The sequence below is a fragment of the Sabethes cyaneus genome, chromosome 2, assembly GCF_943734655.1.
Source record: "Sabethes cyaneus chromosome 2, idSabCyanKW18_F2, whole genome shotgun sequence".
Taxonomy (NCBI): domain Eukaryota; kingdom Metazoa; phylum Arthropoda; class Insecta; order Diptera; family Culicidae; genus Sabethes; species Sabethes cyaneus.
The window spans coordinates 76,043,534-76,066,099 of NC_071354.1; the positions used below are offsets into that span (position 1 = coordinate 76,043,534).

At 38.3% G+C, this 22,566-nt stretch overlaps 1 protein-coding gene across 1 annotated transcript; it reads right to left on the reverse strand.

The window, feature by feature from the left end:
• Nucleotides 1-1,360: 1,360 nt before the first annotated feature.
• Nucleotides 1,361-2,548, reverse strand: LOC128735595 (ribosome biogenesis protein NOP53-like). The gene has a single exon (XM_053830078.1). It carries the CDS (start codon nt 2,546-2,548, stop codon nt 1,361-1,363), a length of 1,188 nt encoding a protein of 395 aa, XP_053686053.1.
• Between the last annotated feature and the right edge of the window lie 20,018 nt (nt 2,549-22,566).

Here is a 22,566-nt window from a genome sequence, read left to right on the forward strand (position 1 = left end):
CTTTATCGACAGACTTCGCAGCCGGCTATTAAAGTACATGACAATTACGGGGCTAGTGCAACGATCCTACTGGCTCTATAGTAGCACTTCCCAGCCGAGATTCGAACATATGACGGCTTGTTAGGCCAGCATCTTACCCCGAAGCAAACTGGGCAGCCTGAAATGGTCTTCAACCGTAATAACTGGAAATTTAGTAGGATTATCTTCATCAGCTACAAACCATAATTTTATATCATAATTTTCATTAGTATAAACCGATTCACTGTTTTCCACCTCCAACACGTCCTTTCCTCATTTGGCAACTGCCTTTTTGGTATTCATATATTTGTTACGTAACTATTCTCATGACTCCCCCTCCCCCCTATGTAACAACAAGTAACGCTAACTCGACCTCCCTCCCTCCTCTCTAAGCGTTACGTAATTTGTGTACGAAGCCTTTCACCTACATTTACAAACAAATCAGGTGTTCCGCAGGGTAGCACACTTAGTCTTCTCCTTTGCATCATTTTTTCAAAGACGCAGCAAACGCCATAAAAATTGCTTGTCGACTAGTTTACACCGATAACTTAATGATCTATCTGACGATTTGTTTGCCATCGAGGATTGTTATCGTCTCCAGATTTTATTAGCTAAATTCGTAACGTGGCATAAACTAAATTCACCGAATTCAAACGAATTCAATTATTTTTGAATAAGTATTGATGGGCAAACGCTAAATGGAGTCGACTACGTAATGATCTTGGCGTCATTCTGGACCGTAAGCTGACGTTTGACCGGCACTGCACGGAAATCGTTTCTAAAGCAAATAGGCAACTTGGGTTCATCGCAAAAATCGAACGGGATCTCCATTGTTTGAAAACGTTCTACTGCAAGGGAGCAGTCGTGCGCTTAGTCTCCTGCTTGAAAATGCATGCGTGGTTTGAACTCCACCGGTTCACATGGAACTAGCTATGGAAAGCCCTCACAGCTAGAGACCGCAGATGTTGGGCAGCTTGCACTGGCTATAATCAAAAGAGTTACGCGGAAAAACGGGTGTAATAACTTTTGGATTCTTGTGATGTTCGTAATTACAAAACAGGTAGCAATTATTTGAAATTATTGTTATATTTGAACAAATGCTTGTGTAGATGTGGAATTGTGGATTTTCCTTGTGGCACGTACCGGACGCTAGCCTAATATGCTGTGGTTCGTTGGAGATGCGGGAACTATTCAAGATTACGTTACTAACTGGCTGTTGCGGGTTCATAGATTGCTGGAGTCCAAGCAAACTATAATAATGGCCCTCCTTAGTTTCTAGGGGTGGCTACCCTAGGGTTCAACAGATCATCGGTGCTCGGTCTCTTTATTGATTTTGTTTGATTTATTCGTTGTCCTTGTGATCTCCTTTAGTGTATCGTTTCCAACGTTTAAGACGTGATTTATTACTACGCAGTATACCATCACGGTGCTTTTTGGGAGCTATTAATGCACGCTTTTGACAACTTTTGAAACGATCAACAATAAGACTTCTATTTGCACAGATGGTTCTCAATGAACCTGTAAGTTCTGTAGGCTCCGCAAAATCGGCTTCCGATTCCTCAAATTTTAGATAAGAAACGCGAGGCGGATTCGACAGTTTGTCCTTCACTCGTTTTGCTCTATTCTCTTGCTTTTTCTTTGTCAACGCTTCACGTTTGTTGAGATCAGATTTTAATGTCGCTATCTTTTCGATATCCGTGTACTTTTTTAACTCTTCTTTAACTGTGACTTCAGTGTTTCGTTTTTGTATGGTTCTTTGTTTTTTGTTTTTTGCCTTCCGGTTTTTCTTTTTATTTTCAACGGGTGGATTTACGGCCTTATATTCTTCATCTGTCCGTTCATCGTCCGACGTATCCTGGTTGTCTTTATTTTCCAACAGACCTTCGGCCATTTCATTCCAAACCAGATCATCACGGTCTTGTTTAGACATTTTCGTGAACTTGTTTGTGATTACTCGATCAAAATGTTCTTTACGCTTATGTATTTCTTTTTCCTTCTTTACTACTGACATCCTTAATTCATTATAGTCATCAAGGGCGGGATTATAACTTGTACCTGGTTTTGGAATCTCGACGTTAGGTATGACCGTTTGTTTCTTGTTTAACTGTTGCTTTTCTGTGCGTGCGCCAGTATGCTGGTTTACAGCATCGTTCAAACTTTTCTTTTTTTTCTCTGCCAGATCGGAAGTTTCCCAAATATCGGTTTTATTAGTTTTTAACTGTACGTTTTTAATTCTTTTAGAATGTTTGCTTGCAGGAACAGGCTTTTTAACGTTAAGTTTGGCTACCGGTACCACAATTTGGGAAGGGTTTTTTAAAGATGTACAAAATTTGGGACTTGCTTGGAATTTTTTCTTCCGGGATTGCTTCAAATTTAGTTTGTTATCATCTTCCATAAATAATTGAGTATCCAATATGGCTCCATCTCTTACACGTTCGTCTTCTCTTTGTTCTTCCATAAATTGATCAACGTCCGACACATCAATATTTTTTCTCCAAGAAGATTTGTTTTTTCTCGATGTTCGTCCCATTTTGTGTTCACAAAAGCTTATTCTTTATATGTGACGTAGGAAGAATTCATTACCGAGGTCGACTGGCGTACTGAAGGATCGATGATAGTTTCTAAATTTAAAATAAAAAGGTCGATACGGGACAAATTAAATCCAAAACGTGGTTCTACGGTGGGTTCCAATTACCTGATTGATTTTATCGTATTCAATCAGTTATAATTTCTTCTAGCTAGTAACTTATATTTGATTTTCCACTCACTTCTTTCACACACGAACGACGCGATGTATCTGACCGTTAGGTGGTTTTTCTAGAATCTTTTCTCTTCTTTGTCACTTACCATTTTCTTCTCCTCTCTTTTTATAAATTATGCCTACCTCTTTCAGGGCTGGATTTCTTTGTACCTAAGGTGAGTGTCTCCATTTCTGCCTTACTAGTACTACTAATTTAGGTTTTCGTGGTTCCTATTGACTTAATTAACAATACTATGTCTATTTTTCCTTAACTATTTCTTCTAACAAATTACCAACGTAGAAACACAATAGTTGTATTAGAAGGCGCATGTAAAGTTATCTCTTCAAGCACAAAATCAACCCGCAAAATAATAGTAGCATGAAAGTCTGTAAGAAACCGCGCATCCCTAGACTAGAACATCGGTTTACCTAGCCAGTCGACGCGTGTTCGTGGCCCAACTGAGATAGGCTATAAGAGTCAATAGGAAGGATCGTAGCACTAGCTTCGCAAATGACCTGCAATCTTACAGCTGACTGCGAAATTTGTCTAATTAAAAGAGAAGGTCAAGCAGGGATGGTTCAATCACTTTGGCTCAATTTTGATTCATTTGACAGTACCGTTGTTTAATGTGATTTTACTTTTAATTGTTTTTGTAAATTTCTTGAATTTTGGATAAAACCACGGCGGAAAAAGCCCCGTTAATATTAGTTCAATGCTTAACTCATTCATATTGTTGAATAAACCTGCACAAAAATCCTTTCAGTTGCACTTGAGCTCATACAGCTCGATATGTACTCATTTACTGTGCCTGTACAGAAACATGATGACACATGATAAGAAAGAAAAGGGAAAAAGGCTACGAACTGCTGTTGGCATATTGCCTCATAAATAGCCGTGCAATTGCTGCTTCCAAATATTCGTCAGTTCCGAATCCTACATTATTGTTATATTGCTTTATAATAGTCTGCAGGAACCACAACAAATGCAGCACAAAGATGCAAATATGGTTATTTTCCTTTCGCTTGCTCTGTCTTTTGTCAGACTTCTGAAACAGAATGACATTCATCTCCTTTCTGTGTATAAGCCGAACATCTTAATTACAACTGTAAACATGTGTCCCTTCCAAACATTGAACTCTTTCCACAGACTGGCCGTCATACCGTCAGCGAAGGAAAAGTGGGTGGCATGTTGTTGCTGTTGTCATAAAAGGACGACAGTTTGTCCGCCCAAAAAAAAAGAACAATGTAAAATTGCAATACATAGTCTATGAACGCAAATTGATTTGGTGCCACGTACTCTCTTTCGGCTTTGCTTTATGGCCGCTGGAAAGGTCGAAATATTTTGAGACAAATGTATTCTACCCAGCAACGGTAGGGTGTAACATGGAGCAGGTAATTTGCATAAATGCGGTGCAAGTACAGGACAATACACCTATACCAATTCAATAATGTCTTTCTTTAATGAACATGTTAGAATGTTAGCAATGGTGGTTAAAAGACTGCGTTACGAGGAAACACTGAATAAAAGCAATATACCAAATGGTAGTTTTGAATTGTCATACACAGTTTTGATGAGAAACTTGCTAAAGGTGTGCAATGGTAATCTGTGGGATTTCCAATAGCTTGGAGCTTATGACTAAAGCAGCTCTTTACACTCCTTCTGTCCAACTTTTTGGTCGTGGGCAGGCTATAATAGAATAAGTATTATTTTCAGAACTATCTTAAGTCTGTAGCGGACTACCGGTATGATTAGTGTATTGCACATCGTCAGCTAGTCTCCCAGTTGGCTTCGAGGTATGATCCCTAATAAGCCTAATAAGCCAGTCGTCGTATATTCGAATCCCGGCTTGGAGATGCTGTTAGATCAATAGGATCGTAGCAACTGGCCCTGCAATTGTCTTGTACTCTAACAGCTGGCTGCGAAGTCTGTCGTATAAAAACAGAAGGTCAAGTTTCGATAACGGAATGTAGCACCTAGGCTTTGCTTTGCTTTGCTACATCGTCAGCTTTGTGCGGTAACTTATGCTCCTTGATCGATACGTCTTGCGGATACAAAAGTAGGCCCGGTTTCAGCTTGGAGGCATCTCTCCTTCTCGTATTATTGTCGGCGGCGACCAGAGATTCCAAATATACGAGCTCATTAATCACTTCCAGTTCATCGCCGTCAATAGTCACTTTCCGATGGGCGTGGTTGTTGCCTTCTCTGGAGTCTTTTCCTATCATTGATTTGTAATGCAATCCTTCTAGCCTACGTGTTTAGTGTTGCGCAGATTGCCTTCGCTGTCCCAAGCTTTTTAGTAATGTGAAGGTCGACAGCAAGGGCTAGGAATTGGCTACTTCTGCCGATCGTTCCTCATGTTTTAATGCGTGCTCGCTGGATCACATTTTCAATAGCGAAGTTGAATAACATACAGGACAGTCCAACCTCTTGTCACAGCCCCAGCCGCGCCTGTTTGTCTCGACTATATCGTATGATGCATTGAAATCCACGAAAATATGATACGTAGGCAAGACGCTTCGATCAAGGAGCATTTGCCGCCGCAAAAAGCTAACAATATACAAAGCGCAAATCAGACCGGCAGTTCTCTATAGACTTGATACTGTAACTTTGCTTACGGAAGACATACGTACACTTGCCGTATTTGAACGAAAAGTGTTGCGGACTATTTGTGGCGGAGTACAAACGGATAGCGGAGTGTGGCGGAGGCGTATGAATCACGAGCTACAGGCACTGCTTGGAGAGATTCCCATCGTAAACCTGGCAAAAGTTGAGAGACTACGGTGGGTCGGCCACGTCGCAAGGATGCCGGACGACTGTGTAGTGTAATCTGTTCTCTTCAAGAACCCCACCGGCACCAGGAATAGAGGGGCCCGACATGCTAGATGGCTCGACCGGGTTGAAACCGACTTGCGAGTGTCGAGATGCGCAACGAATAGGCGACGAGTAGCCCAGGACCGAGTACAACGGAGCGGGATTTACATTAACTAAATCTATTGACAAATTATTAACAATGAAATATAATAGTTGTTAACAGAAAAGCACACTAAAAAAACTCATGATAATTTGAAACAACGGTTTCAAATCTGTTATGAACAATTATGAAACGTAGAACAGCATATCTGTTTTTGATGTTGAACTAGATCCGACAGTAATTCTATCACATGAAATGTTATTTACGGTGAATTTTATTATCAGAGAATTTATAAGTATAATATCGACATTCTACGACCGTTAATTTAAAAGCGAAAATAATTGGTCAGTTTCATGCCCAAAAGTTAACGTTGGCATCACTCCATGATACGCCCGTTCCCTTGGTAACGCGTACAGCAACTATGGTTGTGGATTCGGATTTGCAATCGTTACGAAGTAAAGTTTCTCCTATCAATTCAAGTGAACTATTTGGGCAAAATCATTATAATATTTTACTCTAAATAACTGTTCGGGTGGTTAATTAAAGTTTTCTGTGCCTCATATTAAGTTTCGCGAGTGATTTAACGAATGGAACGACCAAAAAATTAATGAAAAATCGACGGTGAAAAAGTGAAAATATAGTGATGAATTTTAATTGGGCATACATCTCAGTATTTCGTATGATTTATGACCCAGAAAGTAAAGAACCTGTAGGATGCAATGTTTAGTGCTTCGAGTTGCAAGATCTTATGACGGCTAGCAAGCTAGTTGAACTAATTTTACTTTTTTGTGATGGTTTTCCGAGTCTATTAAAGCATATTGGTACACTGAAGAGAGGAAGGGAAGGGAAGGTATTTGGTGCCATACTGACCACCATAAATGTACTCTGACGACCTTGTCGTTCAGGGAGTCACTTTTGCATGATTCAGAGCCCAGAGACCCTCTAACAGAGAATCACCATCTACATTTGCACATTTCTAATTGTAATTCAGATGAACAGGGCGACCCTCTGTTTGTCGAGATTTCTGCCGTAAATAATTAGAAATGCATAATGAGAAATGTTTAATGAAAAATGAGAAATTAGTAGTGAGAAGGGAGTAATGACTAGTGAGCAATAAGTGGGTTTTCATGACCAATTTTTTAAAACCGCTAATAAAACTATGAGCTCCACCAGAACGTTCTAATGACCGCTATAAAACTGCCTTCTGACCAAGTGGCCCACTCCTCAGAATGTTTTCATAACCTCTATAAGAATCAAGTTATAAGCTCAAGTAGTCGTATCGCGCTCTGCTGAAAGCAGTAACAAAACCAATGAAGCTTTCGATGCTTGACAGCTACCGCCATAATTTAATATAATACTTTTCGCTTTTCGCTCTGGTAAAAACTAAATCAGTTTGTCAGCTTTGTCAACTTGAAAATACATCCGTGAGCAGAAAAAGTTAAAGTTTAACTGTCAGATCATTCTGACAGTCCCATTGTAGAATTAATAAAATGTTGATCATAACATTCGTTTGCAGCATATGCGTATTAAATTTTATCGTGCATATTGATATGATAATAGGTGGATAAAACCAACGCGCCTTTGAAATTTTGCAATGTTCAATAACTGGATGTTCAAACAAAATTAATATATTCAGTTAAACAATCTCAATTTCTAGCAAAATCCTTTTAGTTGCTTCCTGTGACAGGAAAACAAATTGATAATAACTTTCTTTCAGCAAAACACTTTGGTTCGATGAATTTTTATTTGTGCGCTAAAACAAAATACTAGAATATGGCAATATGGCCTCGTATTAAAAAATGATTTTGGTGTTCAACTTTAGTATTCTTCATAACAGCAGCAAAAAACTGTTTCGGTAAGGGCGTTACAGTTTTAATAGCTCTTGATTTTGGTTTTGATTGGTGCACCATTCTGTGTTTCTACACCACACTTATGGTAAGTTTATAAGAGACGTGGTGCAGCCAACTAGTTTTATCGTGGTAATATAAGCAACCACAATAAATTTACTTTATTAACAGATTTGTAATGATTTTCTAGCTAGCTTTTCTAGTGCGTTTTCATTCGTATCCTCTTGGTATTGCGCAATATCACAATAAGACGAGAGGTAATGATTAATACCGCAATAAAACCTTTATAAAATTCAAGCAACACCAAGTGGCTTTAGAATTGTTACTTGGGAAGGGAGTACTGAGCAATTAGTAACGAGGAGGAAGTACTGAGAAGTAAGTAGTGACAAGTGAGTAGTATGGAGTGAGTAACGAGAAGTGAGTAGCGAGTAACGAGAGGTAACAAGTGACTAAAACGCGTCCGCATGTCCGATAGTAAACCTAGGAAAACGAAGGACTCTAGACACATGAGGTTTTTGCTTTGGAGTTGCCTTACTTACAGTGAGTGGATTGTAGAGAGACTTGTTTGACCAACGATACTAATTTTGGTTTTAGTGATGGCGTTTTGGTCAACGGGTTACTAGTAAACTAGTTGCTGTCTAGGCCAACGTTTCAAGGACTTTATTTCCTCTTCATCAGGGCAACTACGAAAATACAGTTTACATTTACATTGAGTTACAAAGTCAATTTTTTACACACAAAACAATTTATTATAAACTACTAGGTTGGTCTAACAAATTTGAATTTTCAAAGTTAGACCAACCTAGTAGTTTATAATAAATTGTACTGTTTTTTATGGTGTAGTTCAACCAATAGCAGAAAAAACCCACCCCAACAAACTTGACAAGGATTAGTTTAATATGTTTGTAAGTTTTGTGTGTAAAAAATTGACTTTGTAACTCAATGTAAATGTAAACTGTATTTTCGTAGTCAGGGCTTGCAAAGGGATCGCAAGTTGAATGTGACTACCGTAAATGCGAACTTTCCGCATTCAAACTCCGCTTTTTGAACGATCATTTGACTGTTTTTTGAATCCAGTCAATCTGCCGCTTGCGCTGCTGCCGTCTTACAATTCATGCGGCATCTCAGCAAAAGCAAACAGTCGATCTCCCGTTTTGCTTTGCGCTTTGAGAATATAAACTGCAAACTGACTGGAAGCATACGGTGACGTATTTTTTCGTTCCTCTTTTTGTCTCCAAAGCGGCTGCTCACAGTAATAGTTTGTCACCCGGACGTCGGTCCGACGCAAGCAAAATATTCGTTTGAATTGGACGGAGTCCGACCGACTTCTTCCATGTAGATGTAGTGGTTGTTTTTTTGTAGTATTGAATCATACGATTGTGAGGTTGCTTTTCGTTAGCGTGGTGATTGCCAGTCATTTGACTGTTTTGCAGTCATTCGCTGCTCCAAACGGTAAAGGCAACTTGATCGAAACGAAAATGTCAAAAAGCTTTAGAACGCGTTCGTTCTGCTGCCTGCAATCGGCGTTTGACTGAGCAAACTGCCAGTTGTGTTATGCATAGCGTTCGTATTCCACCTCTAAACGGACGGTGTGAACTTGAATGTGCGTTGGTGTGACTGCGGTAGAAAAAAAGGATCGGTCGAAGCCCTGTTCGTAGTTGCCCTGATGAAGAGGAAATAAATTCGTTCGTCGAAAAATGAACCGCTCGATCCGGAAGACCACTGTTGACCAGGATGTGTCGATCGGAATTGCTCAAACTATCATGGCGAAGGACCTGGGACCATGAACTTTACGTTTCTTGTACGGCTTCCAGTACAAGAAACGTAAGGTACACGGGGTAACGGAGGCTACAACGAAGAAGAGGCTGGACAGAGCAAAACTGATACTTTCGCGACGCGCTGATCAGGCATTCGTGTTTTCTGATGAGAAACTTTTTCATCTTGCAACAGCCGCACAACGTCCAAAATGATCGGCTGTGGGTGCCGACGTTAGCCAGCATCCTCTTGTCTCACATAAACATCACGCGGTTCCAGAGCGCCGCGTCGGTGATGGTTTGAGGGGCCGTATCCAAGCGTGGGAAGCTTTCACTGGTGTTTATCGAGAAAAACGTGAAAATCAACGCCGCGTACGACCGCGTACGACGATAAGACCGAGGTTCTAGAGAAGGTTGTGGCCCCGGCACTTCGTGACCTCTACTGGAAAGATCATTACGTCTTTCAACAGGACGGTGCACCGGCCCAAACGGTGAATATCGTCCAAGCGTGATATCGGGACAATTCGACTGATTTTCTCGATAAGACTTTGTCTTTGGCCTCCCAGCTCTCCGGATTCTAATCCCCTGGACTTTTATGTATGGTCGTACATGCTGGCCAAGCAGAGCGAACATAAAGTGAGCACTATGGATCAATTTAAGAAGCTCATTTCCAAGATCTGGTACGAGATACCCATTGACCAGGGCGTGCCGCATGTGATTCTTTTGAGAAACGTCTCAAGCTCGTCATAAAGCACAAAGGTGCTTTCACCAAATATGTCGTAAAAGTTCTCAATAAACACTGCTTCAATAAAAATTGACTCTGAAAAGAATATGTTGTATTTTCATTTTTTAAATACATTTTTAAAAATCTAAAAATCTCCTAACAATAGACCGCAGAGCTAGTGCGCTTAACGTAAAACGATACCTATGTGAGTAAAATTATAATTTTGTACGTTACATGTTGTCAATAAAACAAACAATTGCTAGATTTCCTTTGAAAAAGGCCGAAACCAACGGCCGAAACGTCGGATATACAACAAATATCGTTTTGAAATCATTTCGTGGACTGCAAAAACCGTATACCTAAACCATACATTTTTAAAGTGTATTCGAACTTATTGAACACCCCGTAGATCGGTAACCCTGCTGCTTAAAATCGTACCACTCTGCAAAACGGTTGATCAATTCTTCAATCGCCGTCTACTGAAAACGCATTTGACCAGCAATCGAGAAATGTGGCTTCCAATCTAACCTGCCCAGTCCATACCATGTAGATTTTGGCATCATCCGCGTACAGTAATGTCGTACCCGATTACGTAGTAGACGGGGTATGTCGTTTATAAACAAAGAAAACAATGGCGGTCCTAAAGTACTACCCCGAGGTACTCTAGAATTGTTTTGGAACCAACGTGATAGAGCCAATTTCAAAGAAGTTGACAAAAACTTTAAAATTAATTTGCAATGACCTAACTATTATTTTTCCAAGTTTAGCGCAGTGTTTTCCGAATGGGGGTTCGACAAAAGTTTAGTGCGCAGCGAAATAGCATATGGAATGCTGGCCGGGAACTTTCGAAAAAGGTTGGGAAGCACTGGGTTAGCAGTATTCCCATAAATAGATTTTGTTCTGAGACTTTTACCTATGAAGTTTAAATTTGTACCTCCCACCATATTTGCGATACTAATATTTTTATCCTCCGTGATAAATTTAGTGTAAAAGGGTCTTTTATTTACTTTTATTGACTCTTAAAAAACAGTACAAAAAATCAGCCATAAAAACATATTACACATAAAAAATTGGTTTTGTTTCATGTACTGTATCTAGAAATAATTTTTCATAAAAATAACAAATTTAGTTACACTGATGCCACATCCAATCTACTATGTATTTCTGTTGGTCATCGATAGTTTTCTCTAAAATCGTTTCATGAATCAAATAAGCATAATGCACAATGCTTTGTCTATTTTCTCCATTTTGTTCCCCGCACTGGAACGACACGACCGAAAGCTACGGAACCGAACACCCTGCCCAGCGAGCAGCGCATTGTCCACGCTAGCAAATAAAACTAGTCACATATATGGCGAAAAGCGGCATAAACACAGCATAAAAGCACCCGGTCGCAGCGCACATCGATCCACTCCCACCGAACCGGCACCGAGCGCCGATATTGGCTAAATTTAGTTATTTTTTCCCTACTCTCGGCGTGTTCTCCCACACGAACGGGCGCACCCCGGAGGCCCCCTCCCGGTGGTTGCGTTGTTCGCCCGTTCACATATGCCCGTGCACGATGGATGGCAACTCTGAAACACGCCTCATATCCGGCTCACATATGTGAACTCATATGCCGAAGAGCGAAAAAGAAGGCCGGACGATACGACCGACGGCGCGCGGTGTCACGCTGTCGGTCGGCAGCAGCATCCGAACGAGGCCCGTCACCCTCTAAAACAGCTCGTTCGTTTCTAATCCCTAACGGCCCCCGGATCCCTTTGTTCTTTTCTGCCAATTTCTGCTACCCAGCTCGATGTTGTTATTATTTCGCTAATCCAGGACTATTTTTCTTGTTTTTCCCCGTCGTCCCCGCGAAGATTCGCTCTTCCACACTTTGTGCCTCGATTCGAGCGCAGAGGCTTTCCGCCGTCCCCTTTCTAAAAAACTCGGTTAGCAACATTAGGAATTAGGATTCGTTCTGCCGTAGGTAAAGGGAGAAACCGTGGATTTAATTATGCGCATGTGCTCGACAGGCCAGAGTCGACTGCCGCGAAAGGATGTACAAGTACAATGTACGCTCGAAACGGAGTGCGATAAAAAAGTACGAACGGATCGAATCGGGTGTCATGTGCAGACACTCACGTGACGGGCGACTGGGTGCTTGAGCTATGCTGCACGCCGTCGCACGGTGAGGAGAGTGAGCAACCTGCGACTGCAACATGCTGGAATATGGGTGACCGAGCTTTGAGAGACGGCCGCGTCCGGTTGGTGTTGGTGAGTTGCTAGGTTGCTGTCGGTGTGGGGTTTTTGCGGAAAAAACGGGGTGATGTTTTTGTTTTTTCCTTATGCTACATCCTTCGGTGTGCTTTATGTACTACACCGGAGCATGGAGGGTTGTCGGTGTGTTCGTGCGGTGAAGGGATTATTGTGTGAGCGTGGAAAGCTCATATATCGCCCCGTACGGATGTGTGAGAGTGCGTCGCTGCGAATGTGTGCGCGTGAGGACTCACATGTTTCACCGTTCACGGATCGGCTGCGGTCATGTCGTGTGCGGGGGAGTGTGTGAGCATAGGAATAAATTGTGGAAATCAAAAATTCAACAACTCTTATTATTTTGCAATGGACTGGGAAGACAGGCCAGCAATGATAACCGGGTGGAATGAGAGAGTGAGCCCGCAAGAGAGCGCGCGCGGTACGGAATAGCGGCGAAGTGTAGAGAGTGTGTGCTGCGAGCTTTGCTTCTCGTTTGTTCGCGAGCTATGAGCGGTTCGTGCTCACTCGCTTGCACCCGTTCAGCAATCACTGGTGTATGATACCAAATATGTTTTGCGATATATGTTCGAGAGTCTCCGGCAGTCGCGCTACAACATTTCAGTCGGTCACAGGCAGTCACGGCGTAAACCTCAAAATGTGCGGTTCGATAGTTGAAATTTGGTTTATTTAGAGTTTTGTGGACACCAAAACACACTGTCTGGGGAAAAGAGTTAAAATTATCACCCACATCCGAGAACCAGACGGACAGGTTCCGGACATTCGTCGCACCAGTGATTTAATCGTTGAAAAGTCCGATCTTTCGGTGGACGATCGGATGAAGTTCATTCGGCGAATATCACGAGCAAAACACAGAATTCTGCGAGGATCGTAGGTGGATGAGCTGTCGAAAACGAAGAAGAAGAAATTTTTTTAAACGTTTGGGCTAAAACAAAAAGAAACGAATAGTTTAGTTCTTAACAAGCAAGTGTTTTCGGATACGAAAAAATATGTGCAATTCTTTTCCGTTGTTTTCCAACCTGTGAGTGTGAATTAAGTTCTAAGAAAAATCGTTAAAATAGCAAACGAGGTCACAAAGGCAGCAAAATTCTGGGGAATTTCGGCACCACTCAACAATAGAAGATCGGGAATAACAAGCGGAAATTCCCTCTGCCTGGTGCACAGCTCGGGAACCATTTCCCACACAACACCACCGTCAACGTCATCACATGTGAACCGATGCATGATCTAATTTATTGTACCACGCTCCGAGGGATTGCAAGTTCAAAGGACTGCACAAAAACCGGGTCCAATTCCTTTCAACCAAGGCATTCAGGTCAGTCAGCCAACCAGTTAGCCAAAATAAGCAACCCGGCGACAGCTACCTGTGAACCTTCTGCACAACCATAAAAGCATTTTCACCTCTTGAACGCCACAGCCAGCAACAGCAGCAGCAGCAATTAAAGGACGAACAAAATAAGGACCCGAAAGAGGGAGGACGGTTTCAGACAGAAGAAAAACATTCATCACCCTCTTACGTATGATTTTACGCTTCATCTCGGTGGGAACACCTAGAGGTCCCTAGTGCCAGTGGGACAACGTCAACGGCAGACAAAGACGATGCCCTCAGGCACTGACCCGGCTAAATGATGAGTGGTTAGTGTGAACCACACGGTCATGCTGCAGCAGATCGTGTCGTTTAGTATTGTTCAAAATTGTCGTCTTTCGGCTCAGAATTGTTTGTGATTTGTTAGAAGAAAACATTTGAAACTAAAAAAAAAACTTTTTCGGATTAGGAACCTGAAAAATTATGATTCAAAAAGTGAACCCAAAATCCAAGTGATACTTAGTTTGCAAATCGAAATCTACTTTTGGATTGCATGGGTTGAGTTCCCATTCTGGCCGTTTTGAGAGAGAAAAATAAACAAGTGTTGGATCTAAGGTTCTAACTGATTTAGTTTTAGTGTTGGAAAAACAAAAAAAAAATTTATATAAACGGAAGGAAAAACAAGTTAAGAAACCAAATTACATTTGATCGATTTGTGTTGTTTGGTGGTAGAATCATCGTCCGGAGTCAATCAAAAGTTGTGTTTATTGAGAATAAATTTGTGAAATTTAAAAGACCCCGCAACGACAAGCAACAGGGAAGTTGAGTGGACACCGACTGGAAATCGGATTTTAAAACTGAACTTGTTCCGCGCAAGAAGTACTGCTGAAAGGTATGTGAAAAGTTGTTTGAAACTGTTGGTGTGATGTTGTAATAAAAAAAAGTGTTCGGGATTGGGATTGGGAAGATATTAGATACAATTTGTCGACTTTTTTTGATCTTGTAGAATTTTGCAAATTAGTTCTGGACCGCTAATTAAAGTTCATATTTACTTTTGTGCAAATCTAAGATTTAATGAATTGTGTGTAAAAACTTCATTCTTATGCAACAAAGAGGGACAATTTTCATGCAATCCTTTAAACGGTAATGGTTAGTATAGATGTAATAAAACTTAATTTTTGATGTTGTTTTGATGTTTTGACCATGTTTAGATAATAGTTAATAAAAAGTGATGCTAGATTTTTTTCTTACTTTGTTCGAGAACAGAATTCCATTTCTTGAAATTAGCAATCGTAAATTCAAAATAGAGGATTCTGTCATTGTAACGCATTTTGATACAGAATCATAATAAAATAACATGCATTTCCTGGTTGTTTTCTAACAGTTTTCATCTCTGTGGGTCTATCTAAAGGTTTCTCGAGGCCCTTTGTGATAAAGTTGGGAGATTTTGTTTAGTCGCTAACGATGGGTGTACTTTTATACAATAAAATAATATTAAAATACCTGAAATGACTTTGTTCACTCATTTGTGCTTTTACAAATAGATCCAATTAGTGAAAATTCGTTGTGCAGTGTTTAAAGTTGTGCTGCATTCAAGGCACACAATTCCTGATATTGTTTTTTTTCGCTTGTAAAAAGTTGACCGAAAGTAACAATGACAAAAAGTGGTACACGCTTTGAAGTAAACTTCAGGCATTAATTAACCCTCCAACGGGTAAGACCGTCTGAAGACGGTCTTCGCTTTTGGAGCTCCAGAGCCGCATACGAAATTTGTTTTTAATTGGCAATATGCAGAATGTGTTCAAAACAGATTTCTTGACATTTTGATACTAATATCATAACATTCTGACCATGCATTCAAAAGTTATCATTTTTCAAAAACAAAAATTCCGAAAAATTCTGAAAATAATTAATGCCCGAATATTCCCTTTTTTACTTTTGAAGGAAAAGGACATCTAGAACAAAATGATTGGCCTAAACAAAATTTCTATGAGTAAATTTCATGCATTATTTTAATTTTGTAATATATCTGAATTGAAAAAATATTTGGACAGAGCGTTAGACATGAAAAAAGAAAAAGAGAAATTGGACTTTTTCTTACCTGGCGCTCCCCCAAATAATTATTTTTGCATGAAAATCAGAACTTAAGGTTTTTTTGTGTGTACTTTCATGATAAAATAGTCATTAGCTTGATCGCATTGTTTTTACGGTGTTGCCCGTTAGAGGGTTAATTAATTAATAAATTAAACATTTTTACATTAATAATTTTCCAAAAACAACTAATGGAACAATAGACAATTGCACTTAGGACGTCCCTCTACGTAATTTACCTTGAAAAAATAAAACATCTCTCAAAAGTCGCACGGAACAAAATTGAAACAATTCTCCTTTAAAGCAATATCGGCGAGAAAAATTTCTGTGTTTGAATAAAAGTGTAGATTTTCGACAATGTCGTTCGGCAAAGTCTAAGTTGTCATGATGTTGAATAGAAATTTCAGTTTCAACATCGTGTACTGAAAGCGTTTATTGAAAAGAATTCAAACACAATGTATCTTACCTACTAAAATTTGGAATTCGAGAAACCATTTATAAATGCGTTTTTATTTTGTATTTTCGTTGCACAATTTTGTAAATTTTGTATGTTTTTACGTGTTTAAGATTATATGCACAAAAAATATAAAAAATGAATTACGTATGTAATATACTAAAGGAATATTTTCGAATATTCCGATATGTCATTTCAAAGCTCAGGTTGAAATTTGTATTAGAAAGTATAATTAATAGTAGTTTTAGTAACGCAAATTGATGTTACAAATAAACTGTGTTTTAATAAAACACATTTTGAATTGCCTCTCACTTGGTCTTAAATTAATTAAAATCGGTTTAGTAGTTCAAAAGTTATCACGTTCAAATAAAAATTCTAGACGCACTGTTCTACGACACTTTTTGGGATCATTTTTACCTAGCAGAGGGTGCCTTAAGCTACCCAGGCCTAAAATTGTTTGAAACGGCACAAATATAGGGTAATAAACCGGTTATGAAAGAGGTTTTGTTTATTAGCCATAGCCTTTGGCCATGATCGAATTTTATTTCTATTTGAAGCATTGGAAAGTTTAAACGTGTACCTATCTTTTTGTCAAAAGAAGTATATGGTTTTTGTTTAAAACACAAAAGTTATAGCAAAATTTCAAAACATGGTTTTTTGTAGCTAAAAGTAAAGCGTCCCGGGTTGTGCAACACCTCGGGAAATCTTTAGAAAAGAAAAGAAAATATAGAAATATCGAAGGAAAATCAAAAATTAAAATCATTTATTCCTGGAAGATACTAAAAATATAAAACCCTTACTGATTTTTTTCGGTTGATCATCTAAATCTGAATCGCAATGAATGCACGTAAAAAAGCAAATAATCATATATGCGCATTTCAAATGCACTGGCCTGTTACATGTGTTACAAGGAATTGAGTTTTGGCTAAACCTAACTGAAACCTGCTGCCATAACAACTCATAATGCCCTCATTGAAGTAATGTATGATCATTGAAGTATAAAATAATTGATTTTTAGATGTTTCACACCCGGGGAACTCGACTGTTTCATAACCGGGGCGGTGGCCATATTGCAAAAAAATTGTATTATAATTTTTGAGTCAATTATTTCACCTAGGTTAAAGCGTCTTAAAGAAAAAAAAAAAAAAAAAAAAAAAAAAAAAAAATTATTTCACCTAAAATTTGTCTGTGTGATAAAATAGAGGCCCAAAACTAAACTTATATGCCTTTACCTAACCTTTTTGATTCCATTTGGTACACAAAATAATCAATTGAAAAACATGCGAAAAACCTTTTTTGGGTGTTTTTTCAAACACTTTTTCTACAAAGCATTGTAAATGTTGGAGTTTGACCGTTGTTTGCCTAAAAGTTATATTGCTGTGAGACTAAACGTTGATAGTAACTTGATTGGACTAGGATAATAAAAACGTTAAAAATTACGGGTGTTTCACAACAGGGAACAATCCCCTACTCGGTTCGAACAAAGCTGATTACAGTTTTTCATAGAATTGCTGATATATTGTGAGTTGCATTGGAAATTATCCACCGCGCAACTCGTAAATGAAATGCTCTTTCATAGCTGCCGGGTCGATTTTGATATTATTGGAAGAAATTACACAGAAATCATAAGTTTTAGTTACTTTTGACGACCCAGTTAGGAGAACAACATGCCTGTTTACAGCATTCTGGCAACAGTTCTAGTGCGGTGTTTGCTTCAGGTGCGGTGTTTCCTTTAGACCGCGTTTAACTTTGGGCAAAGCACCCAATATAAATAGGGTATTGTCGTTTTCGTCGGGCCATCACAATTTTACAGTTTTAGTAACTCATGATATCTATGATACAACCATTGTAAAACTTCTCACTGTGATAGCTAACTTTTCACAATATTGTGAGTTTCAATCGTGTATTCGAAACACCCGTACTGAATTCAGTGACTAAATCTTACAAAACAAGTTTTCCAGGCGCGATGAACTTTTCTTCAAAAAATGATTTATGAAAGGCAATTTTATCGAGATAAATTTTAAAAATGTATGAAGTATGCTGTGCTGCACACGAAGACTATAGAAAAATCTCCTCCAGTAAGGTGTTTGGGAAGGCTACGATGAAATACTAGAAAAGCGCTATTTGTAAAGGTTGGGCCACTTGAATAGTCATGGTTGGGCCACCATAATTTTAAGCGTAGAAGCGCAATAATCGCTAAAAAATGTCAGTCACGTAAAATGGGATGAAATAAAGTAAAATTATTACGATAAAAACCTAGATTTTTGTTGTTTTTTTCATTGTAGTTGTACACTTCGGAAAAGGCGATTGTAGCAATATTGCTTTTACAAGATCGCCAAAATTTCGCAAAAATGCGATTAAAAATAGGGTATTTGTACCTATATAAGCCGTTTTTCACGGAATTTATTCTTTTCATGTCTCTATATAGAATTTCAATACGTATGTCTCAGATTTTCTGCGGTGGCCCAACCTGCACAACATGGCCCGACTATGACAACATTTTTTGTCTTAACGTAAATGCCTATAACTTTATCATATTTCAAGCAATCAGTTCAAAACTTTCCGGAAATTCTTAGACCTTTGCAACGATGTATTTAGATTTCCAAAATTCCTTTTGAAACGAAAGTTATGGGCGAACTTCAAAACGCGGCCCAATCACGACGATGCTCCCCTAAATAACGCACCATATGCTGGAATTAAAAACAACATGCTGCTAATGGCTAGTGAATGAAAATTGATTTATACCTATTTTCATATCAGACGGAAATTTTTGTATTCTTCCGTCATAAAAAGAAGTAGAATTGTTCTGTAATAGCATATTCACAGCTGATTAGTTTCTAGAATAAGTAAATGTGATCATAATTGTGTGTTTTCCAAACCATCATCAAGAGCGAATACGCGTCAGCGATTGCTGCTGGTTTTTTCAGCCTGGTTACGTGCTACTGGAAAAACAGTGGTTTTGATGTTTATTGAATAAAATATAGCAAATTACTAACATTTTTATGAAAATAGTTATAACACATTAAAGCCTATGAGTGCTAAATTCGTTTCAGTATTGTTATATAGCGGCAAAGTTGTTATTTGGGTAAGTGTAGCCAAAAAAGGTAATGTATGCCGAAATTAGTAGCGTGCTGGGAATACCCTCCCGTACCCTATTTGCAGAATTCAGACTTTTACCTAATATGTATAATGTTGAAATCTATCAACTGGTTTTTTTTGCTAATTGACTTACAATTACGTCATATGTTTGCTCATAGCAATTAAAATAAAAATGCAACTCAACAGCTACCTCTCGTCTCACAAAACTAATACCTAGTTCAAAAGTTGGTATGTCGATCGTAGAACCAAGCGACAGTTGGGTAAATCAAACTTTAAATCATTTTTAATACCAATTTTTCCTCGCCAATGGCACTAGCTTTTGGTGTTCCCAAAAAGGATCTCATCATCAAATAGGGCCTGAGCTGATAATAACTTCAAAATCGTTGATTTAGTTGATATACCAGAGCTAATCTAAGGCAAACAGAATGAAAACTAAAAATGTTTATTAACTCTGTAATTGAGATTTGACCATAAGCGTAGAAGGTTCTTTTCGTCAAATATGGCCCTGTTCCACCCCCTGAAGTATCTGTACTAAGCTACGTAACACCCTATATTATGTAAATAAATTGCTGCCAGGCAGAAAAGAAATTGCAATGCTCGGGTATCTGTTTTCTAAAACTTTGTGAATTGCCTCACTCACTTGGTATTAAATTCATTAAAATCGGTTTAGTAGTTCAAAAGTTATGACGTTCCAATAAAAGTTTTAGACGCAAAAATGATTCTTTTTGGGACCATTTTTGCTTAGAAGAGGGTACCTTAAGAGCCCCCCGGCCTAAAATTGTTCGAAACGGAACAAATTTACTCGGTCCGAACAAAATTGAATACCATTTTTCATAGAATTGCTGATATATCAACACTTTACTGTTTTCTTTTTAAAAATAAACTGCTCCATTTAGTCAATACCACAATATATTTATTTATTCAATAAGATTCTCATCAGATACGTGTACGATGTTTACGAAGTACGAAGGATGCATCCTCATGGACGACGAATCGTACATAAAGATAGATTATGGGCAGCTTAGCAGACAAAAATTCTATAAAGCCACTGGTTGAGGTGATGTTACTAACAAGTTCAAATTCGTTTTTGCCGGAAAGCTTATTCGCAAGAGAGCTTATGATCCTGCAAGGTATTTAACTCGACTAGCAATAAGACAAAACGAGATGACCCAACTAAGAAATTCAATTTGGTACACTTGTAATTTTACAAAACTGCGATAAAACGGTTATATAACTTTTATAAAACCTGAGCCCACACTATAGAAGTTTCTCCTAAAGGTCCCAAAGGCCCTCTTAAAACTTGTAATTTTTATCGATATCTAGTTATAGTGTCTTCCGAGATTTCCTTAATCTGTAACAAAACCATCACCAAACCATCATAAAGAATTTTCCGATTCAATTATATTGTACCAATAGTTCCTCAATTAATTTTGTTATTTCGTATATGTTGCTAGCTAGCTAGGTGAAAAAACATTGCAGTGGAACTGTAGAAATTAGCGTCTTCCAACTGCGCCTACAGTAGAGTTAGATTTTAGTAAATCGGTATTTTAGCAAATACAGTGGACTCTCGGAAAAGTTTACTCTCTGAAAAGTTAATTGTTCAGGAAAGTTAAGCGTATACCGTATAGCGTATTAAGCGTTAAGGGGTTATATACAGTTTAGGAAGCTTAAAAAAGTGGATTTATTCAGAATTTTTCTAGGGTAAACCCTTTAACTGATTAAAGTGAAAATTTGTATACATCTTACAGTAGCTTTGGCTGTATTTTAACATATTTTGTTTTGGAAAAAGTTATTTAAATAGCTGCTATAGTTAATCTCTTGGAACTCTTCTAAAATAAGGCGTCTTGCTGTGAGCACGATATTTTCGGACTGAATCATCGAAAATCGAAAAACCAAAAAGGAATCGGTGATAAAATATGTTATCTACAGATTGATCGAAGGATTTAGCAATATAATCATTTTTGACGAAATGGTGGCTTGGTAAACATAAAAAATCGATTTTTGGAATAAATTTCGCTCTTAAATTGTCCATAAAACAAGAAATAATAATCGGTGAGCTAAAACCTTCGATTAATCTGTAGAATATATCCTTAGAACACTTGTGTCAACATTTGTGAGTGATTCGGTTCAGCCGTTTTCGAGAAATCTTGCTCACCGACTTTGAAAACACGGGTTCGAGAAACACGCGTTCAAAGTTCCGCGTTCCTTCTTCAATCGCTCTGACACGTCGCTACAAATATGCGTATAACTTCGTTAATATTTGCCGGATTGCCATGAAATTTTCTGTGTACATACTTAAATATATGTACATTATGATCATAAAATAAATAGAAAACCGATTTTTCGAAAATTCTGACTGTATATAACCCCTTAATTTTTGCCTTAATTTTTCTGAGAAATTTATTGGTTGTCCAAGCGTTTCTTCACACACTTGTGTTTACCTTTTATCTTTATTTCTCATTTTTCGGTTTATTGTCGCCTTTCCACAGTTTCATACAGAGTCGTACCATAACTGGGATTGAATAAAACTCTTGTACCGGACAGTTGCAACAATATTTCAATACGGGCACATAGTTACTTTAGGATTTTTGGTAACATACTGGAAAAGAGCAAAGTCAGATTGAATTTTAAATGCAAAAGAAGGAACAGCAAAGAACTAACAATTAGTGCAAACGCTTATTTTTAATCAAAACGAAGTCGCAAAGTATGAAAAAACAAAAGTAAGCTAGTGTTACCGACTATTCTAAACTTACTGAAAGTAATTAAGATTTATTTCATAAAGATCTTGCTACATATTTCTTTCCATTACAACTTCCAGATACATAACAATGTGTATCCTATATCCCGGAATGCATTCTTCGCTGTTGTATTTATCATTTGCAATGATTTTTGGGATACGCGGAAAAGTTAATCGACCCATTTCCTAATCGATTAACTTTTCCGAGAGTCTACTGTAATGCTTTAATTTTAAATGGTATAGTTCAACTACCAATACTCCCAAGAACTTGTATTATATAATGAACGTAATTGTTTTATTTAAAACGCTACGGCGACGAAAATATGCAGTAATAATGAGTAGTAGCGTAACTATTGGTTAGCTGCCACCACCATTTGATCAACTACCCTATTGCTTAATTCAATATAAAAAAATAATAATTTCATGAATAAGCTGGTAATTAACAATTTTTAAATTAATCTCGATAAAAAAGCCTTTTCTATCTAATCTAATCTAATCTCACACTAACGCATCCAATTCTTGAAGGCATCCTGGAAAATGACGATTACACTGAAGTCGCTTTTTACGCGGTTTTTTATACGCGGTTTTTTATACGCGACTATTTTTACGCGGTTTTTTACGCGGTTTTCGG

Bases quoted from the DNA above. Each gene is read 5' to 3' on its own strand.
- LOC128735595 (XM_053830078.1), bottom strand. From the start codon at position 2,548: ATGGGACGAACATCGAGAAAAAACAAATCTTCTTGGAGAAAAAATATT.